We start from the raw sequence: 20,532 nt of genomic DNA on the forward strand, positions 1-20,532 counted from the left end.
TTAAAAATAGTACCTTTAATTGGGAAAAAAATACTAGCAACACAGGGACCAATTTTTAAAAAAGTTTGTTCTGGTCTGTAAAATAATTGACAAAACTCCTGCATCACAGTACCGTGGACAATAGAGAGAAGGAAGAAGTCATCAAGGGAAAGATCTTTAGGAACGAGAAGGCGGTGGCCAGGAGCTGAGATTCCAAGAAGCAGGAGGAGCCAGTAAGAAGAGCTTGAAGACTGTGTAGTGAGAGAGAAGCCAGCACGAAGAGCACCAGTAGCTGGCTTCTATCCTGTTGGTACTTAGCATATGCAATTACACTTAATTCTCATGAAGAGCCTGTGAGTTAGGGGCTCTTCCACCACCACTACCTCATTCGCCTGCTGCATTAACGATGCGAGTTTCAGAGGGTGGTCCACAATGCCAAAGCAATAAAAACGTTTAAAATGAGAGTGAGCAGAACATATGGTTATAAGATTAACAAAGACGACTGAAAGATCAGTGCGAGTACAGTGGTGGGAACAGAAAGAAGCTAGGCTGCCAGCAAATTAAGCTGACCAAAGAGGTTAAGATACCTTAATATTTACCTTAAAAAATAGCCTAATATTTATTTTTGTTTAAATAGAGTCTCCCGTAAATGCTGGTTTGCAAAGCTATCTTATTTTTGTGGCTATAATACTTGTTTTTATAAGCAAGTTTGAGTGTAGTAAAAAACTGCTAGTAATTCCTACTAACACTTTCAAGAAGGCACTTAATATACATAAGCTTTGTGCTAATGCTTTTGAATTCAGTCCCCAGTGCACCTTTGCCACAGCACCCCGGGACCTTAATAGTTGCCTCTTCCTTGTTCTCTTGAAGTGGAACGTGCTCAGCACTCAACAGTTAGCACACATACGGAAACAGAGAGCCAGAGTCCTGAGAGCTCAAACACTCTTCGGGGAACATGGCCCACTTCTTTCCTTTGTGTGGAGACAACATTAAGAAACCACCTATACAGGAACTCTTGCTGGTTAGCCAAATCTCTCCCACATCCCCTCGGGGAGAATGCTGAGGCTGTAAAGCTTGTTTAAATGTCAGCGTCTGTGTTATGTACTGACTATTTTAATTCCCCAACTAATTAGATACTAACAGTTTTTAAAGAAATGAAAGCATAGATATATCAAAGCCAAACACCTATCCTTCCTTCTAGTATTTAAAACTATTAAATGAATTAGCAAAGTGATATTAACATAAAACTGTAATAGCAAAGCAACATTAACATAAGTTGACTTTATTTTTATACTGTCAGCCAAGCTGAAGGGAAAACAACTGAGAATATAAATAGACATTTCACATTTACCTTTCAAAATTAGTTCTGACAATTTATAAGAATTGAGTAGGGAAATAAATACAATATTGCTGTACAAATTTTAAGTTTTAAAAAATCATATCTTAAAGATTTGTTTCATGTACACTTCTACTTACTCAAACCATACAGTAACAATTTACAGAAATTTTGCCAATAATACAAAATAAAAAATTATTCCAAGTGGCATAACAAATCATTTTTTAGAATTACTTTTATCATGTTTTCTAATAATGTCCATAAGATTAGCTCCTGTAACCAGATCATTCTGTGTCTGTTTATCTTTCTGTTGTTCCTTTCTTTTCTGGTCATGAAGATAAGGGGAATTTAATAACTGTGGGGGAAGAATGGATCCTGTGGGTTTTACTCTTTTTGCGATATCCCAGAAGAGTCTTTTTGAATTGTTATTGATGAAAGTAATCGCTGTTCCATTTTGGCCCAATCTCCCCACTCTTCCAACCTGAAATGAAATGCAAAGGACATTTTCAAAATGTTCATATAAAATCTTAATGTCCCTTGAAAGGAAATGAAGACTATTATTTAAAGAAGCTTTACTAAGACTAACATTCATTCAGGTAGCATTTTTTGAACTGTGCATCTCAATGTATTTGTGAAACCAGTTTGGTGGGCTGCCACCAGCATATTTTTAATAAAACAGCCCAAACAGACAATAAGATAGTGATCATATATAATAAAAGTAAGTATTGTAAGTACGGTCATACCCTATGACTCAACAATTCCACTCCTAGGTACACACACAACAGAAATGAAAATATTTCTCTACAAAAAAATTGTACATGAATGTGCACAGCAGCATTATTCACAGTAGCCAAAAAGCAGAAGCAATCTAAATATCTAGCAACTAAGGAAAGGATAAACAAAGGTGGTATAGCCATACAATGGAGTATTATTTGACAATAAAAAAATGACATACTAGGGCCGGCCCGTGGCTCACTCGGGAGAGTGCGGTGCTGATAACTCCAAGGCCCCGGGTTCGGATCCCACATAGGGATGGCCGGTTCGCTCACTGGCTGAGCGTGGTGCTGACCGGGAGAGTGCGGTGCTGATAACTCCAAGGCCCCGGGTTCGGATCCCACATAGGGATGGCCGGTTCGCTCACTGGCTGAGCGTGGTGCTGACAACACCAAGTCAAGGGTTAAGATTCCCTTACCGGTCATCTTTAAAAAAAAAAAAAAAAAAAAAAAAATGACATACTGATACATGCTATAATATAGGTGAGCCTTGAAAGTATTATACTAAGTGAAAGAAGCCAGTCACAGGAGACTGTATTGTATGATTCCATTTATATGAAATGTCCAAAAGAGACAAATTAGGAGAGATAGAAAGTAGAGCAGTGGTTGCTTAGTGCTGAGGGTATGTGTGATGAGGAATGGGAGTGACCCCTGATGGGTATGGGGCGTCTTTCGGTGGTCATGAAAATTTCCTAAAACTAATTGCAGTGATGATTGTACACTTCTATGAATATACTAAAAACCATTTAATTCTTCGAATTCACTTTAAATGGGTGAATTGTATAGCATGTGAACTATATCTCTTTTTTTTTTCTTTTTTTGGCAGCTGGCTGGTGTAGGGATTCAAACCCTTGACCTTGGTGTTACAGGGCTTCACTCTAACCCATGTGAATTATGTCTATTGAGATATAATTTATATTGAGATATAAAGTTGTTAAACTGCAATAGTCTCCAAACTCTTGACAGCTGATTTCAACAAATAACAAATTATTTCCCCCAGAAACTCGCCACCCCCCAAATTAAAAAGCAGACACATGGGAATTCCTATTATAATTTTAAGTACACATATCCTTTGACTTAGCAGTTCTTCTAGGAATTTACCTTACAGTTACACAAGGGGCACAAAGAGATATGTACACGGATGTCTATTGCAGCATTATTTAATAACAAAATACTAGAAAGCATGTGATTATCTATCAGTAAAGGGTTTATTAAATAAATTACAGTATATCCATAAAATATATTACTTTGAAGCCATCAAAACAGAAGAAGCCAGATTAAACAAGTAAAAACATTTAAAGAGCTTACAACAGTGCCTAGCCATATAGTAAGTACTCAATACATACCAACATTTACTGCATGGTAACTGTTATGTGTGCTTACAAAGATATCTAAGATACATTTAATAAAGAAAGCAAGACATAGAACAGTTGGTATGATATGGTGTCATTTATGTAAAAGTGTAACATGCACATACGTATGTATGCGTGCATGTGTGTGTGTATACATTTATACACATACAGGTATATTTTCTACACTGTTGACTATGGTAACCACTCAAAGGCAGAAAGGGAGGGGAAAAAGAAAACTTAATTTTCACTTTATGTCTTTTGTTATTTGCATTGTTCATTATCATGTGTATATGTGCCTTGATTACTGAAACAAACAAAAGACACCCCAACACAGAACTACAAATGGAGAAGGATCTCGGGTCACTCTGAGTAGAGGTAGGAAACCCTACGTACTTCAACATCCCTGAGGCCACCACTACATTGTAGCACTGTACTATGAGTAACAGAGAACCACAGAGGTGGCTTTGGATAGCAAGGAAAGGTCAAATCATTATAGCCAGCACACTCTACTTAGGAAGCAAAGTAGCTTCTTAAATATTTTAATATTTTAGGAAGATTTCCATCCAGAATTATTAAAAATTTGAAAGAAAATAAGCTTCAGTTATTTGAACAATAGACTCCTCTGGAATACTTAATTTCCCAATGTGCAGGTAAATAAAGTGGCACCAAAAAGAGAGAGAGAGAGAGAGAAGTACTGCTATATTATTGCCTAAGTAAAAATAAAAGCAACAGTTCATTCAAGGGCACCAGCAGTGTTTCAGAGGGTGATGCAAGTAAGTGCGGCATTCAGAGGTAATTCTAAGAACATTCGAGAAAGGCTTTCCTTGAAGAGTTTGTAAGTGATGCCCAAGAAGGAAGACAGTAGCAGTCAGAGAGATAAGGTGCGCTGAGAGAAGGCTCTATTTCTTTTGTTTCTGCTAGAAAGAGAAGCTATTGTTACCTTTGGCAGTAAAGGAAAGGAACAAAACTTTAAAAGGTGAAAGACTAGAACAAATAAGGACATGAAGAGGCGATGAAGACAAGATTCCCAGAAAAACAAAGGACCGACTTTATTTTGGTCAGGTACATCAACTTAAAACCATCTTTTTGAACAAAATTTTTTTTTTCTGATATAAAAGCCATTAATATGCTCACTGAAGATAATAAGAAAAAAAAAAAAGAAACAAAAAACCCCCCAAAATTTACTACTTAAATTTTTTTAACTAACATTTTAGGTTACTTCTAGTTATTTTTTATGCATTTTAGGCATATATATAGCTTTTAAAAACAAAATATAGTTTATATACATATATATTTTTAAAGCAAAAATATATAAAATTTTATGTCCTGCTTTTTTTTTTAACTTAACATCTCATTGATAATGCCTTATCCAATAAAACTCGACAGTAACATGGAAAACCTCTGTACCTGGTGCACGTACTCATCCATACTGGAAGGCATATCAAAATTGACAACCAGCTTGACACTGATCAAGTCTAGGCCTCGTCCCAGGACTCCCGTGCTCACTACAACATCATAGTCTCCTTCCAGTAATCCCTTTCCAAAAAAGCAACGAAATTTATTATTCAGAATTTATTTTATGTGGTTTTACATAATTCTGATATCTTTTCTTTTCAATGCTTACTTCAATATTTTTGTTGCAATATCTTTTCAATAAGTAAAGGTCTTAGTATACCTAAAAAATGTATGTAGCTTAAATTCTCTCAAACTCTATGGAATTTATTCTATTAATTTACTCAGGCAAACCTTTTACAAAGGTGAACTACGGCTCTGCCCCAGTCCAAACTGACCTAATTTCAGAAATGGTGAATTCTGAATTAGTAATGTATTTAGTATATAATCCCTAGGGAACAGGCTTATTGCTCCCAAAACACAGAAAGAAGCCTGAGCAAGAGGAACAGTTAACTTTATGGTCATTGCTTGCCTGAAGTTCTTGCAGTCATTAAAAAAGGGTCTGCTTTCAAAACCAGCTGATAATAATGGTATCTCTTGAAAATGAGGCAAAACAGATTTACAGGAAAAAGAATATAGAACGTTGAGTGTCAAACCTTCAGTATGTTTTTCCTTTCTGTTTGTGACTTCTCTGAATGTACAGATGTGCTTTTTAAACCCGTGATTTTCTGAACGGCCTCACTCAACAGATCTGCTCCTAGTTTGCAGTCCACAAATACTAACACTGGAGGCTTAAAGAGTTTCTTATCCTGAAAAATTAAAAACACACAGTTAAAATTATTCATATAACATAATTTCAGTTTAACCTGCATTAGTAAAAGCTAGATATCAATAGGTTATAAATATTGTTTTGTTTTGTTTTAAATGATGACCAGTAAGGGGATCTTAACCCTTGGCTTGGTGTTGTCAGCACCACGCTCACTGAGTGAGCTAACCGGCCATCCCTATATGGGATCCGAACCCATGGCCTTGGTATTTATTATCAGCACTACACTCTCCTGAGTGAGCCACGGGCCAGCCCAGGTTATAAATATTGTTAAGGAGGAAAAACGTCTGTTAAAATGAGTGTTTTCTTTAAAATACAGACAAACAGTAGCCAAAGAATCTACTGCCCTTCACATTTTTTCCCTCAGTTCATTAATACTGCAAAAGTAATTCAAAAATTTTAAGTGCAATTAATATATTTCTAAATACCAACCATATTTAACTTAATACTGTATTTGTAAATAACTATGCTTGCACATAACAGATTTCTGTTTAAACTAGTAACACTTAAAGAACCCTTCTCAAGGACAGAATAGCCAAGAAATACCTTGACACCATCTTATACATAAAACTATTAAAAATTTTTGAAAGAAAAAGATATTCTTGGGCCGGCCTGTGGCTCACTCGGTAGAGTGCGGTGCTGATAACACCAAGGCCACGGGTTCGGATTCCATATAGGGATGGCCGGTTCGCTCACTACCTGAGCGTGGTGCTGACAGCACCAAGTCAGGGGTTAAGATCCCCTTACCGGTCATCTTTTTAAAAAAAAAAAAAGAAAAAAGAAAAAGATATTCTTTAGGAATAATCTTGATATTTATTTTTCTATAAGAAAATGAAAAACCAACCCTGCCACTATATAGCATGTCTTCACAATAAAAATAAAAATTTATTTGATCTTCACAGAATAATAAAAGCAATTTCTTATTAAGTACCTATACTAAATTCCCCAAAAGCTGAATCTAAAAATCATTCTAAAAGTGTGAAAAATGCAAACAATCAAAAAACAGTGTTGACTGCTTTACTACTTACATTTAAGATTTCAAATAATTTTTTCTTTTTGGCTGGGTCTTCCACCCACAAAATAATCTGACGCACACTGGAACAAGGTAGGTTCTTTTCTCCAGTGATAATTCTCACAGGATTATCCAGAAGCTGGCTTGTTAGTTGTTCTATGCTAGTTGGAATTGTAGCTGAAACCAAAATGGTCTGACAATCATCAGGAACATTTTCCAAAATGTCAAGCACTTGCTGTTGAAAGCCCATCTTTAACATGGTATCAGCCTAAAATGAAATAATTTTAAAGTTAATCCTGTTTGACATTAGAACTGAGAGCCATTCAAGAAAAGACTGATATAATTAAGAACATAAAAAATTTAAAAACTCTTACACGGAAAAATACACCACAAATAATATCAAAAATCAAAGGACCAACTGGGAAAAATATATATTTATATCAAATTATAAACTATGTAACTAAATGTTTACAATGATATACAATTGTTATTATGACATTATTAATAGTAGCAAAAAACAATATACATCCTAAATATCTATCAATAGGGGAGTTGGTAAATTATGGTCCATCCATAAGATATAACCCTCAAGAAACTTAATTGCTAACACTGGAGACAAGGCTGGAGGGCTGTTTGGTGGATACTTTCATTTTTATTTTTATTTATTTATTTTTTTTCATTTTTATTTTTTAGTTTTTTGTAAAGTTTTATCTTTTTTTTTTAACCATGAACTTATACTATATTTATAATAAGATATTATTTGAAATTTTAAAAAGTTAATGTTGGGGGCAGCTATGGTCTGAATGTTGGTGTCCCCACAAATTCATGTGTTGAAACCTAACCTCCACTGCAATAGTATTAAAAGGTAGGGCCTTCAGGAGGTGATTAAGTCATAAGGGGTCCACCCTCATGAATGGGATTAGTGCCCTTATAAAAGAGCTCGAAGGGAGCTCCCCTCCCCTATTGCTCTGTTAAGATTGCAGCAAGGAGGTGCTTTCTATGAAGCAGAGACTAAGCCCTCACCAGACACCGAACTGCTGGTGCCTTGACCTTGGACTTCCCAGACTCCAGAACTGTAAGAAATAAATTTCTGCTGTTTATAAATGACCCTGTCTAAGGTATTTTGTTACAGCAGCAGGAATGAACTATGACAGGGTCTTTCACTTCTGTCTGTGCTTCTACTGCTGGTTTTTAAGACATTCCTCCTCTTTCTCACCTCCCACCCACTGTTCAATCCACTGGTCTTTGCCCCCTGTACCTCACTGGAACTACTCTCTTTCAGGCAGAAATCACTCCCCAAGTGTCAAATGCAGAGAAAGTCTTTATCTCTCTTTAAGATATAATTTTAATTTTTTTTTTTAAATAATAGAATATGCTCACTGTAGAAAAGTTGTTAAACACAGCAAAGTATAAAGAACTAAAAACTAACCTATCATCCCACGGTCCAGACATTACCACCACCTCCCTTATTTTCAATCTTCTAAATATGTGTGGAAATCCCTCCTTCCATACCCATATGGCCAGCCTGGCTCAAACCCTCCCCTTCATCCTGTGAACCTGTCTTCTTGCTTTCTGGCTACTCTTCATATCAAGCATATGAGTCTGATTATAACACGTTCCTGCTTAAAATCCTTCCAGGGTTTCTAATGTGTACAGATTAAAGCCTGAACTCTAAAAGGCCTCTTACAAATTATGCACAAAACACTACCTATGGTTTAAATTTTAAGAGGTGGTAGAAGTATCAGTCTCCCCCCAGCCCCATTTTCCAAATTGTCTTTAATGTGCATGGATTGCTCATGAAACATAGTTATTACTCAAAATGCAGAGTCAGCCATGAACAGCATTAAAAAAAAAAAAAAGGACAGAATACTGGGGCCGGCCCGGTGGCACACCGGAGAGTGCGCTGCTTGGGAGCACAGTGGCGCTCCCACCAAGGGTTCGGATCCCATGGGGAGACCGGTTCCCGCTCACTGGCTGAGCGAGGTGTGGACGCAACACTGAGGGTTGCGATCCCGTTACCGGTTAGTAAAAAAAGACAAAAAGGTAAAAAAAAAAAAAAAAAAAAAAAAGGAAAAAAAAAAAAAAAAAAAAAAAAGGACAGAATAGAATAGAAAATAGATTAGAAGAACCACATATAGCAAGGGTAATTACTGTTTCATGAAACTTTTTTTTCAGTTATACATACACAAACACAATATTCATGTACTGGGTCCTCATCTAAACTATGGTTTTTTGAAAGCAATTATGCATCAGAACTTGGGAAAATTTTACTCTTTCTACATTGTTTTGCACCTATACATCTGTCTATTTTCTAACTACCTGAAAGGGATGTTAGCAGACTAAAATGTAAAAAATATATACTTAACAAAAAACTCTTGAAATAAAAGTCCTATATAAATATAAGGTGTTTCAAATATTAGAACCACTTATAATTAAAACAAAGCTACTCTGAAAATGCAGCACTAAGGTAAACATAGAGTAAGGGGTAAGAATAAATAAAGAGGTAAATACACACATAGGTGTACCCTAATTGTAAAACAAACTTTGTCAAACATTTCTGGAAAATGTCCAGTTTTCAGTGTTGCCTACGTTTCTTCATTACTCATAACTTCCTTAATCTCTGACAATCTGACTTCCATCTCTACTACCAAAACTACACTCTTGAGCATCCCCAGGGCTAAACATTCACTCATTCACTCACCGAACCTTTGACTAAGTGGCTAATTGTGGTTCACGGCTCACATTTTCTGAGCATTTACTATGTGCCTGGCACCTTTCCAAGTGCTGCACAGATCCTCATAATAATGCTGTGAGGTAGGCACTATTGTGATCCCACATACAAAGGAGGAAACTGAGGCATAGTACATAGTTATTAAGTGGTGGGGCTGGGACAGGACCTTGGCAATCTGGCTCTAGAACCTGCACTGTAAACACCAAGCTGACATTCTGTGTTCTAAGTCATCAAGACACATGAACAGACCCTACCTGCAAAGAATTTACGGTCTTATAGGGAAAAGACGGACCACCCAAAACTTACAATATTCGTATACATGAAATATTATATATTTAAGTTACAGCACATGACATAATTGTCCACCACCTCTTTCCAACTTATTTTTTCCTGTCGTGATTCTTCTCCTCCCTCACCGGCTACTCTTTTTTCAGTCTCCTTTTTCTCCTGCTCCATCTTTATACTGGACAATCTCTATGTGTCGGGAAGTCCCATGGGCTGCCTCACAGGCCCCTTCTATTCCTCATCTATACTCTCTCCCTAGATAAGACCAACAAGTTCCACGGCCCTAAATACCATGCGTACAAAGACTCCCAAAATCCTGCCTCTGGCCACAATTGCTTCCCTGGCCAGTGATAGAAAACAGCTGCCAACTCAACGACTCCACTTGGATCTAAAGGCCCCTCAAATTTAACATGTTCAAAACAGAACTTTGCATGTCCTCCCTGCCAAACCCACTCCTATGCCAGTACACACCCATGAAACAGCATCATCAGGAACCCCCCTTTCTTCTCTTTTCTTCAGTATCCATCTAATCCACTAACAATCCCGACGACACCACTGACACATCCCAGCCGGTCACTTCTCTCCAGCTCACCCTTGTGAGACTGCTCTCATTCCTGTCACCCCCATCCCATAACCTGTTCTCCTCAAGCAACCAGACAGATTTTTCTAGAATATAAATCAGAGCTTTTACTCCTCTGCTTAAAGCCTCTGGTGGTTTCCCATCACAACTAGAATAAAATCCAGCTTCTAACCATGGCCTAAGAGTCCTACAAATTCTCATCCTTTTCCACTTCTCTGACGTCATCTCCTGGCACCCTCCCGATTCTCCTTGTCCCCGAATACCCCACACTCATTCCCGCGTTAGCCCCTTTGTACTGGCTGCCCTCTGCCTGAAACAGTCTTCCCTTCAGATGGATCTCCGTATGGCTGCCTTATTCTCATTCAGATTCTCAGCATAAAAGTCACCTTCCCAGACAGCCATCCCCTGACTACCAATGCAGAGTTGCAAGCAGTTACCTATGCATATTACCTTGGGTTGGTGCATTTGTCAAAGCTCCATGAGACAGACAGCTCATCTGTCTCACCTTCCACTGTATCATCAAGACCAACAACAGTACCTAACACGTAAAAAGCCCTAAAAATGTATTTCATAAATAAATGAGCACTCATTAATGTTCAGCACTGAACAAGCAACTAACTGCATGTTAGGCAACTTACCAGTCAGCGTGTCCCAAACCTCCCTGAAGAGAAGAATCACCTGGAGTGAGTTTTTAAAGATTCCAAGGCTCCAACTTGGACCTACTGAACCAGAATATCCAAGTGAGAGGTCTGGTCTTGTATTACATTCATGAAGCACAACAGGTGATTCTTATCATTAGGGAAACCTGGGCAAACACTGTGCTTGATCATTGGGATACAGCAGGAAACACAACATAAGAGAAATAATAAAGTCTGTGCACAGATCAACAGAGAGGAAAGAAGGCCTAAAGTCTGTCTGGGGGAAGGAGGGAAGGTTCAGTCACAGACACCTAAAGACGAAAGAGCAGGTAGATGGGATGGGAGAGAACTCTAGGCCAAAGGACAGGTGTGACAGGAGACACAGAGCAGTTTTCTAATTCCAACGGAATCATCTTAGTTTTCACCTCTGACCATTCCTGTGTCCTTACCCTCCTCTTCAAACAGTGGCTTTTGTCTTCTTCAGGAATATATTTGTTCTCAGTTCCTCTGTCTCTCAGACTATTTCTTTGTTTCCTGACTCATCTTTGAACTCCACAAGCCAGGCCCTTAGCCCCAGCCCTTGTTTCTCTTTCTGCTTATTTCTCACATCTCATGGATGCTAATGCATATTTCTTATATCTACAGAATATCTCCCCTTAGTCCATCATTCCCATGAAATTCAACATGTCTAAAACCAAACTCAAATATTATTACCAAGAGCCAGCACTTACCCACTTGCCCTTTTCTAAAACTATAACTTCTGGAGTCACCTCCATTGCCTTCTTCTTCCTCTCTCATTTATTCAGTCATCAGAAGACTCATAAATGATTCCTTTACAATGACTCTGATTTAACCCTTGGCTCCTACTGCCCCCACCCTGACTCTGGCCTGCCTCACCCCGTGTCTGGATTGTCGGCTGCTGTCTCACGGATTCTTTCTTCTGTAATTTCTCTTGCACTGAGCAGTGGAATGACCTTCCTAAACCACCACTTGCAACATGTTACACCCCAACTCAATAATTTAGAAAGCCTCATTGTCTCCCACATCAAGTCCAAATTCCTCTGCCTCCCTTTCAAGGCCCTCTATAATTTGACCCCACCCTAACTACCCAACTTTACTTCCTATTATTTCTTAGGAAGAATTCTTCAAGCTGGTTGGTCTCTTTTCCGCTCTCCCCACACAGGCACTCAGACCTTTGACTCTGCTTCTGTTAATCTCTTCACTTGGAAAAGCTGATACATCCTCTAGTTTTCTAAATCCTTTTCCATCTTTTGAGGCCCAGGTCACATCCCATTACTTCTGAGAAGCCATTTTTTACAGTGCCAATACGTTTACTCTCTCATTTCTCCTTCTGACTTTACTTGTCCTGGACAGTTAGCATATCGTATACAGTCCTATTATTTTACCAACAGCTTGTATCAGCAGTTGGCAAACTATGGCTCTGGGGACAAGCTCAGATCTTTATCTGTTTTTGTAACTAAAGTTTAAACCCAGTCACACCCAGTCATTTTCACAGTCTGTGGTTGTATCGAGTAGTTGCAACAAAGACCGTATGGCCTGCAAACCCTAAAATACAAAGCTACTTCAAAAAGTTCATGGAAGGGCCGGCCCGGTGGCACACTGCTACAGTGCGCCGGTTGGGAGCGTGGCGGCGCTCCCGCTGAGGGTTCGGATCCCACATACAGACCGGCCGCTCACTGGCTGAGCGAGGCGCGGGTGCAACACCGTGGGTTGCGATCCCGTAGCCGGTCCCGGTCCGGTCCGGGAGCAACACTGAGGGTTGCGATCCGTTGCCAGTCACGAAAAAAGACAAAAAGGAAAAAAAAAAAAAAAGTTCATGGAAAAGTGGAATTGAAAGATAACTGGAATCTTTCCATGAACTTTTTGAAGACCCCTCCTATTTACTATTCAGACCTTCACAGAAAGCATTTGTAGACCTCTGGCCTATATCATACATTCTAATCCTTTTGTATCTCAGTTTATATAATGTTCTTGCCTTTACTTCAACTGTATGTATCTTTTCTTTCCAACAAGATCTCAGCACCTTGTAAGTTTAAATGATATTCAAAACTTCTCTGTAATGGCATTGAAATTTATCCAGAGTTGGTCAATCTGTACCTAATACCACTTCCGTGCTGACTTCAGTTTCAGTACCTAACCAGTTATGTCATTTACCAGCTCATTTCCCCTCTAGACCACACGCAAACCATATTCCTTAAACACTGAGGAGCTGGACAGAGGCTCACATACAGGTACTCAACGAGTGCCTGATGAATGTGTACTTCTTTAGTACCATAAGAGTGAGCACAGCACTGAGGTGCCCTATGAAGCTTTGTTAATTGAAGAAAATGAAAATGCTGTAAGGAGAAGTGAGAATGAATGGAACCTAACTTTAAATTCCATACAGGAATCATTTCTCAGGCTCATAAGATGGGAGAACTTAAGAACAGGGGCTTATTAACAAAGGGTGGCAGTAAGTCTGATGATAATCAGATGCAATAAATCAATTCCACCAAAAAGGCCATGCCGGAAAAACACTGACTTAGCAGCACTTTTTAAAGGACTGAATAATATTATTTTACACTTCTACAGGACTTTGCAGTCTATGAAACATTTTCACAATCCTTATTTCATCCTTGCTATAGCTCTGGAAGATTAAACAAGTCGCCCAAGATTTCACAGGAGGTGGAGTAAACGTTCCAACTTGGTCTTGTGGGTCTTTGCTATGTATTCTTCCCACACTCTCTGGTATCCCACTGCTACTTACTGGGACCCACAGAAGGCAGGCCAGGATGCTATCACTGGCCCGCACCCGGCACCCCACATTTCTGAGCACTGCCAGGTAACACCAGGCCTCTGCTCTGTCACTGCTGGTGAGACATGTGTGAAGATACACGTAGGTATGAAGGGCACATGACCAGTGTGGGCTGGCACATGGTTCTGTGTTCTCACGCTTGTTAGCATGGTGGAATATAATCAACTAATTTGATTTTTTCTTCAGCTTATTAAGCAAGCCAAAAGTATAAAAATACCTATATGGTATGTGTAACATAAAAAAAATCACAACCACAGATGATTATGTCCACACAGAAAAAAATAAAACTAAAAAAGGCCATCCAAATAAGCATTATTAGCTACTTCCGAAACTCCTGTTAATAATTATTTGCCACTGATTATTTTTGTAGACAAACGATAGCAAGCATCACATGTTTAAAAAACTTATCACTGAGAATGTAGTACCTGTTGAATTTGTGCTTTCTGTCAATTAGGAAAAGATGGCTCTGATTTAATGGTAGTGCACTATACCTTAAGTTTGCTGTAGTGCTGCACAGGAACCAGCTTAAGAACCACTGCTAGAGTTTTTAAAAAGTCCCTAATTTTTTTTCCTTTGGGGGAGAAAATTCTCTGACTATGCAATGAAATTATATAACTACAGTATATTTTTCATAAGTTATATAAAATTATGTAACTAATGTTTTTTAAAACACTACTACTTACTTCATCTACTACTACAATTTTTATACCACTGAGTTCTACAGAGCTCTGTTTTATTATATCCAGAAGTCGCCCAGGGGTTGCTATGATAACCTGAATAAAAGAGAAAAAACAAATTAAAAAATTAGGTAATATTTATTCATTCTTTATTTATTTATTGAGTGGCTAATATGTGTCAGACACTGTTTTATGCACTTAGGATTCAGCAATGAATAAGTCAGACATAAGTCAGACATAGTCTCTGCTCTCTTAAACTCACAATATAAAGGAAGAAACAGATAAAACAAATAAATGCTCATGAGATAAGTACAGGATGACATAAACGGAGGGATCTATCCAGTCCTACCTAACACATAAGCTCAAACCTAAAGGATTAGTGGGGAGTGAGCAAGGTGAGACGTGTTCCAGGCAGAGGGAAAGCATCTATGAATTCCTGTGGCTGGGAGGCCAGTGAGGCTTACAGGTGGTGAGGGAGGACAGAATGGCACAGGGTGAGGCTTAAGAATTGGCAGGGACCATGGAGGGCCTTGCAGATGGTTTGACCGCTATTTGACTCTGTGAACAGTGCAAATTCCTTTACCTCTTTGGGCCTATTATTTCATTTTTAAATTAAGAGGCTGAATGATTTCTAAGCTTGCTTAAGGCCCTTAACAGTTTTATAATATATTAGTTGAAGCAGTGGCTCGTTAGTCAAACAGATTTTGGTAGGAATCCTGGCTCTGGCATTTAATGATGGTGTGAGTCTCGGTTCTCTCATCCATAAAATGGAAATGACAATAATTACTGTAAGGATTAAATGAGACAGTGTCCAGCATAAAGTGTAGCAGAGTTACAAATGATCCAATAATCTCAATTGTATTCCACGTTTCAAACACACACCAACAAGATGGTAAATCACTGGGAATGATAAAATCTCAGGGTTATAAGGATTTGTATCCATAGAACTGCAGGGTTCTGCTTAGGTACTTCCTCTTCTATTCCCTTTTTTCCTCTCTGCTGGTTTTAATTCTTTGAGTCCTCTCCCTTGAATTTTAACAAACGTATAACTTACTAAAGTCTAAAGTTAACTAACATTTTTACCTTTTTCTTGAACAATCAAGGACAGATGCTTTAAAACCAGTCACATCTTTCCCATACTTATGTGGTACCACTGGACAGTATTTTCCTTCTATTTTTTTTTAAAAAAGACTCATAGATCGTTCATTATTATTACTGTTTGATTCAGTCGATGTGTGTTTAGATTTAACCACATGCTTACTAGCTTCTTTGGTCACCATTCTTTCTTCCATCCCACACCTTCCTTTCTGGAATCACCTTCTTTATCTGTAGAGTTTCTTAGTTTCAAAGTCCCTTTAGATGGTGTATTGGTAATAACTGTCAGTTCTGCTTATCTGAAAAGGTGATAATTTTGCCCTTGCTCTTGAAAGACAGCTTTGCCATGCAGACGCGTTGCAGTCATTTTTTCTCAGGGGTGTCTGTGAGGGAGCACAGGCTGCGGGAGGTGAGGAGGGGCCTGCACAAAAGGCGGCCTTGCACGGGGTGCTGGAGCCTGAGGCTGAGGACAGTGCAGGGGGAGTCCAGTGAGGAAGGCATCACTGTGTGGGAAGGCACAGTGGTGTCGGTGGGAGGTTGGTTCACACATGGCAGGACTGGTCAAATAAATAAATACATAAAGGAATATGGGAGGCTTCTCCCTGTCAGGGTTCAAATACGGAAACACAAAACCTGAAGTGAATCCTGTTGTGCTGAACCCAAATCCCAAGTATCAACGTGAACTCATGGTCTCACCGTCACCAATAAACACAGACAGAGAAAAACACACACACAGATACATTCCCTAGTTCTATCCGCTGAGAGGTCCTAGAAGCAATGATGGCCCAACAGTGGTGAGCACATGCTGCCCCCGCCCGAGGACACCTGCCCGACTGCCTGCAGCCTCCGCTCCTCCCATGGGACTCCAGGACCTCCCTACAACCCCAGTAACTGAACCCCAGAACAGCAGGGGCCTCCAGGACCCAGCTCCTGCACAAGACTTCAGTTCACTTTCATTGTGCCAAACCTTTCATAAACACTTTGACTTTACAAGAAGGTACTTTCAACCACACATTCAAACTCAAGAAAACTGAGGCTCATGGAAGTGAAGTGAGTTCTCCATGGCTGTGGCGCCATCAAGTTCCAAAGCTAGAACTAGACTATCTTGCTTTTACATACTTTTATATATCAGAAAATACAGACTACACATAATAGCATGGCTAAGGAAGGAACAGAGGTAAATTAAGTTTTCAGTTTTGGCAACTATCATCCATTGGGTATGGACCCTTAGATAAACCCCATCTTTCCAAGATTCAACTTCTCAACCATAAAATTTAAATTCTTGCCAACCCACCTCCAGGAGCAAATGTGATGGTTAAATGAGATAACGCACGTGAGAACATCCAACAATGCTTGGCATGTAACAGGCACTCAATAAATTGTGTTTCTTGCCTTTCCTATATAAAATGAACTTTTTAAAAAAAATTAAGATTTGCTTGGCAAGAATTTAAAAACATACTTAAAATTACCTCAAAAAAAAGAAAAACAACCCACTAGTTCCTATATTGCTCACAAAAGTTTTCAAAGGCATCGTATCGAACCGGTGCTTACCTTCACATGCTGTCGCAGACGGTGAAGCTGTGGGGGCAAGGGTAAGCCCCCTACGAGCAGCACGGTCTTCATGCGTGGAAGGCCACTCATCAGCTCTTTAGCTTGTCTCTCTATCTGAACAGCTAACTCTCTTGTTGGAGTAAGAACGAGAGCAGATGGAGCTTGGCTCTGCAAAGGCATGAAAAACAAATCTATAAACACCAACCAAAGCTTAATTCTTGCTGATATGGATGAAATCTCCACGGTGATTCCAGGAACAATTTCCCTTTTACAGTGTTCCCACTAGCCCAACTGCCTTCTGCTTGCTGCAGACTTTATTCCTCAAAAACCATCATAAATCGAACCCTTTTCTTCCATAACACAGATAATACAATAAAAAATCAAAATTGGGGCTGGAGAGAGGCGTCCACAGTAACCAAGGTGGGAAAACTGAAGGTTTGTCCCTGGTTAACTGGACCCTTCAAACTCTATTCATCCTCCTCTGAAGAGAAAACCTGATAGTCACCAGGAAGACCTGCTCAAAGCTGGCATTCTCCTCTTACGTTTTCCTCTCAGCTCTCGTAGATTCACTTCTTCTTTTGTCCAAAGAACTTATCTATATTTGTATATCCAAACCGTTATTCTATTTCCTCCCTTACAACTCTGTTTTGATCTCCCAGCTTGTCATGCCTATATTTTAAACATCTACAGCTTTCTTTTATTTTTTTTCTCACGTTATCTTCTACCCCTCTTTGGTTTTCCAAATTTTTCTCCTTCATCTTTCTTCTTTTTGCCCACATTTTTCACTTGTTTTTCTTCTTGCCATACTTCATACCCCACAAGCTCACCTCTATTTGGCAAATAGTAATTACTCAAAATGTTTGTTAAACTAATTATGTGGGAAAGCTTATACGCTATAAACTCACAAGGAAGGCAAGGTAGTATTATTTTAAGATAAAGCATGGTTCATGTTTAAGAGTCTATTTTGAAACTTTACAACAACTTTTGGATACAAATCAGTTTCTTCAAAACATAAAACCCAAGGAGGCTTACTGACACAAATTGCAGCTAATCTGCTAAACAGGATTTCCCCCCTGCCCCCATCAAAAATTTATTCTTTTAATAGAAAATCTGTTAAGAAGAAAACGTTTTGTAAGGAAAGCAATTTTTTAGACCTTCAATGAAGAGATCTTTGGTTCAATATAATAATTTTTTAAATTCCCTAAAATGATGTATTTCATATAAACTACTATCAGAAGCAAAATTACTAGGAGCACTACTGACTAAAGTTTCAAATATCGAGCTTCAGCTTGCAATTTTAATACAAAGATGGAACTTGGTAAGCACCCCATTTATTTCTGAGAATAATACACGTGCAGTCTATAACTTACCTCAAATAAAGCTCGGATGATAACAGGAAGAAGAAAAGCAGCTGTTTTTCCTGAGCCAGTGTCCGCACTGGCCAGAATGTCTCTTCCCAGGAGTCCCACAGGAATCATCTGCATTTGGATGGGGGTTGGCACTTCATAGCCTGATTTCTTCAGGTTGTGATTTAAGGCCTCCGGGAACCCACAGTGTTCAAAGTCAATGATAGGCCTGGTGACTTCTTGCCCTTGAACTAAAATTCCTAGCTGCTGTTTCAGATTTTCAACCTGGTTCTCCTGAAGGTTCAAAATAAAGGGGTGCTCTTTGTAGACATAAAAGGCATTCAGTGCAGACTCTGGCTCAGGATCAGCTCTCTGTGGACTGCTGAGTTTTAGTTTTTCTTCCTTTTCCTGAACTTGTAGAAGATGTTTCGCTTTACACTCCAAGCTACACACATCCTCATCTGTCTTATCACAGATATACTCTCCGTAACGACCACAGACAACACAGACAGGCTCCCCAGGTTCTGCCCAGCGCTGTGTTTTGGAAAATGACTTCACAGGCTCTTCAGAAGGATGACTGTCCTTTGCATGCTGCTCAAGTCCTACCAAACAAATGTCGGCCAAGTGGCCAGCTGGACTGGGAATGGGGCAAGATTCGCTGGGCCTGTCTGGTGTTGCGGCTGCTTTTGTAACTAAATCCTCAGCTGAAACAACTCTGCCTTGATCCAACTGCAGGTCTTCTGCTTCCGGTTTAATTTTCTTAGCCACACAACTTTTGCTATCATCATTAGCATTCCTCTTCATTTTTAGAGATCTTGGAACAAACATCCTCCAACATCCTGTTGAGGAAATTATATAATGAGATTCTACCCTCAATGAAGTCCACACAGAAGGTACTATAGGATTATTCTAGAGTCAGCCCAGTGTCACTCGGCTTTGCCTCAAAGGAACAGTGAAGACATCATGGCGCTGCTTAATACTAAGCTTTTCTTCCGTTCACCAGTTTCCTCTTGTGAAAAGCCAGAGTCCTCTTCCACATACCCACAAGCGGTGAGACACTGCACACCACGCAACACAGCCTTGTGCGCACGGTTTGTGTCTGCTTACTGACAACTTGCACTTTGAAGTAGCCGATAGTAAAGAAATTCTGCAATAACTGTATTTTCACACACACACACACAAAAGCAAAACAGAAAGGATACTTCACTGTTAGAATTTTTAAAATCAAAACCACAAACCACAGAGAAAAATGCTATTTTTGTATAAGTAACCCTTATTTAGTGCTTTCTATATGCCAAACACAGTGCTTAATGCTCCACCTAATCTTCACAAAAACCATGCAAAGTAAGTTAGTCCTACCATATACCTGTGTGTGTGCTTCAAAAGGTTCGTGGGAAAATAGAATTAAGAGATACTATTTATCCTTCCATTAATTCTCTGAAGTACTCTCGTATGTACACACCCATATATACATATTTTATTATGCTATATTATGTATATTACATAACATTATATATAATATAGCATAATAAAAATATATGTATATCTTGGTGTGTATATGCACATAAATTTTACATTTGAAGAAACCGAACCACGTAGAGATTAAGTGACTTGTCCAAGCTCACAATTCTTAAGAGTTACAGCCCAGGCACTCTGGCTCCAGAGCAGAAATTCTCAACCACAGCTATACCTATTTACACCAAAAATACGTTTCTGCAAAGTTACAGTGACTGGGAAAGAAGACTTTTAACCTAATTTGGGACTAGCAAATATACTAATAAATATTATTCTCAAGAAAATTCTTAGCATAAATTGCCAGATTCCATCTTCTAGGAAAATTCCAGCAAGGATACAACTGAGGTCTACAATTACTATCCTAAGTGGCCAAAAATCTTAAGCGGGTGCCGGAGGGGGACGACTCCATGTGAGCAGGGAAGCGCTGGGAACTCCAAGTCTTCAGATGGCGACCCGGGGCCAGCTCGGGCAGGACGGGCTGCGGCGCTGCCTCCGGTTCTCGCCAACGCCCCCGACCCTCGCGCTCCCAGACCCTCCCTCCGGCGTTGCCTCCCCAGCCCGCCGGCGGCCCCGCACCCCCGCACCCCCACACCCCCAGGCGCTTGCACGTCACGGCGCGGGCGGGGCGT

General features: G+C 39.4%; 1 protein-coding gene across 2 annotated transcripts; it reads right to left on the reverse strand.

The window, feature by feature from the left end:
* Nucleotides 1-1,240: 1,240 nt before the first annotated feature.
* DDX59 (DEAD (Asp-Glu-Ala-Asp) box polypeptide 59) lies at nt 1,241-19,865 on the reverse strand. Of its 2 annotated transcripts, XM_008569583.1 has the most exons (8): nt 19,323-19,865; nt 18,413-19,227; nt 17,043-17,210; nt 14,403-14,492; nt 6,687-6,938; nt 5,489-5,641; nt 4,848-4,976; nt 1,241-1,796 (listed from the first exon to the last, which is right to left on the reverse strand). In XM_008569583.1, exons 2-8 carry the CDS (start codon nt 19,214-19,216, stop codon nt 1,533-1,535), a joined length of 1,860 nt encoding a protein of 619 aa, XP_008567805.1. In that variant the 5' UTR covers nt 19,217-19,227; nt 19,323-19,865; the 3' UTR covers nt 1,241-1,532. The 2 variants fall into 2 exon arrangements, with proteins under 2 accessions (XP_008567805.1, XP_008567804.1); XM_008569582.1 differs by having other exon boundaries at nt 18,413-19,865.
* Nucleotides 19,866-20,532: the final 667 nt, after the last annotated feature.

The sequence above is a fragment of the Galeopterus variegatus genome, unplaced genomic scaffold (assembly GCF_000696425.1).
Source record: "Galeopterus variegatus unplaced genomic scaffold, G_variegatus-3.0.2 Scaffold513, whole genome shotgun sequence".
In the NCBI taxonomy this organism is placed as follows: Eukaryota; Metazoa; Chordata; class Mammalia; order Dermoptera; family Cynocephalidae; genus Galeopterus; species Galeopterus variegatus.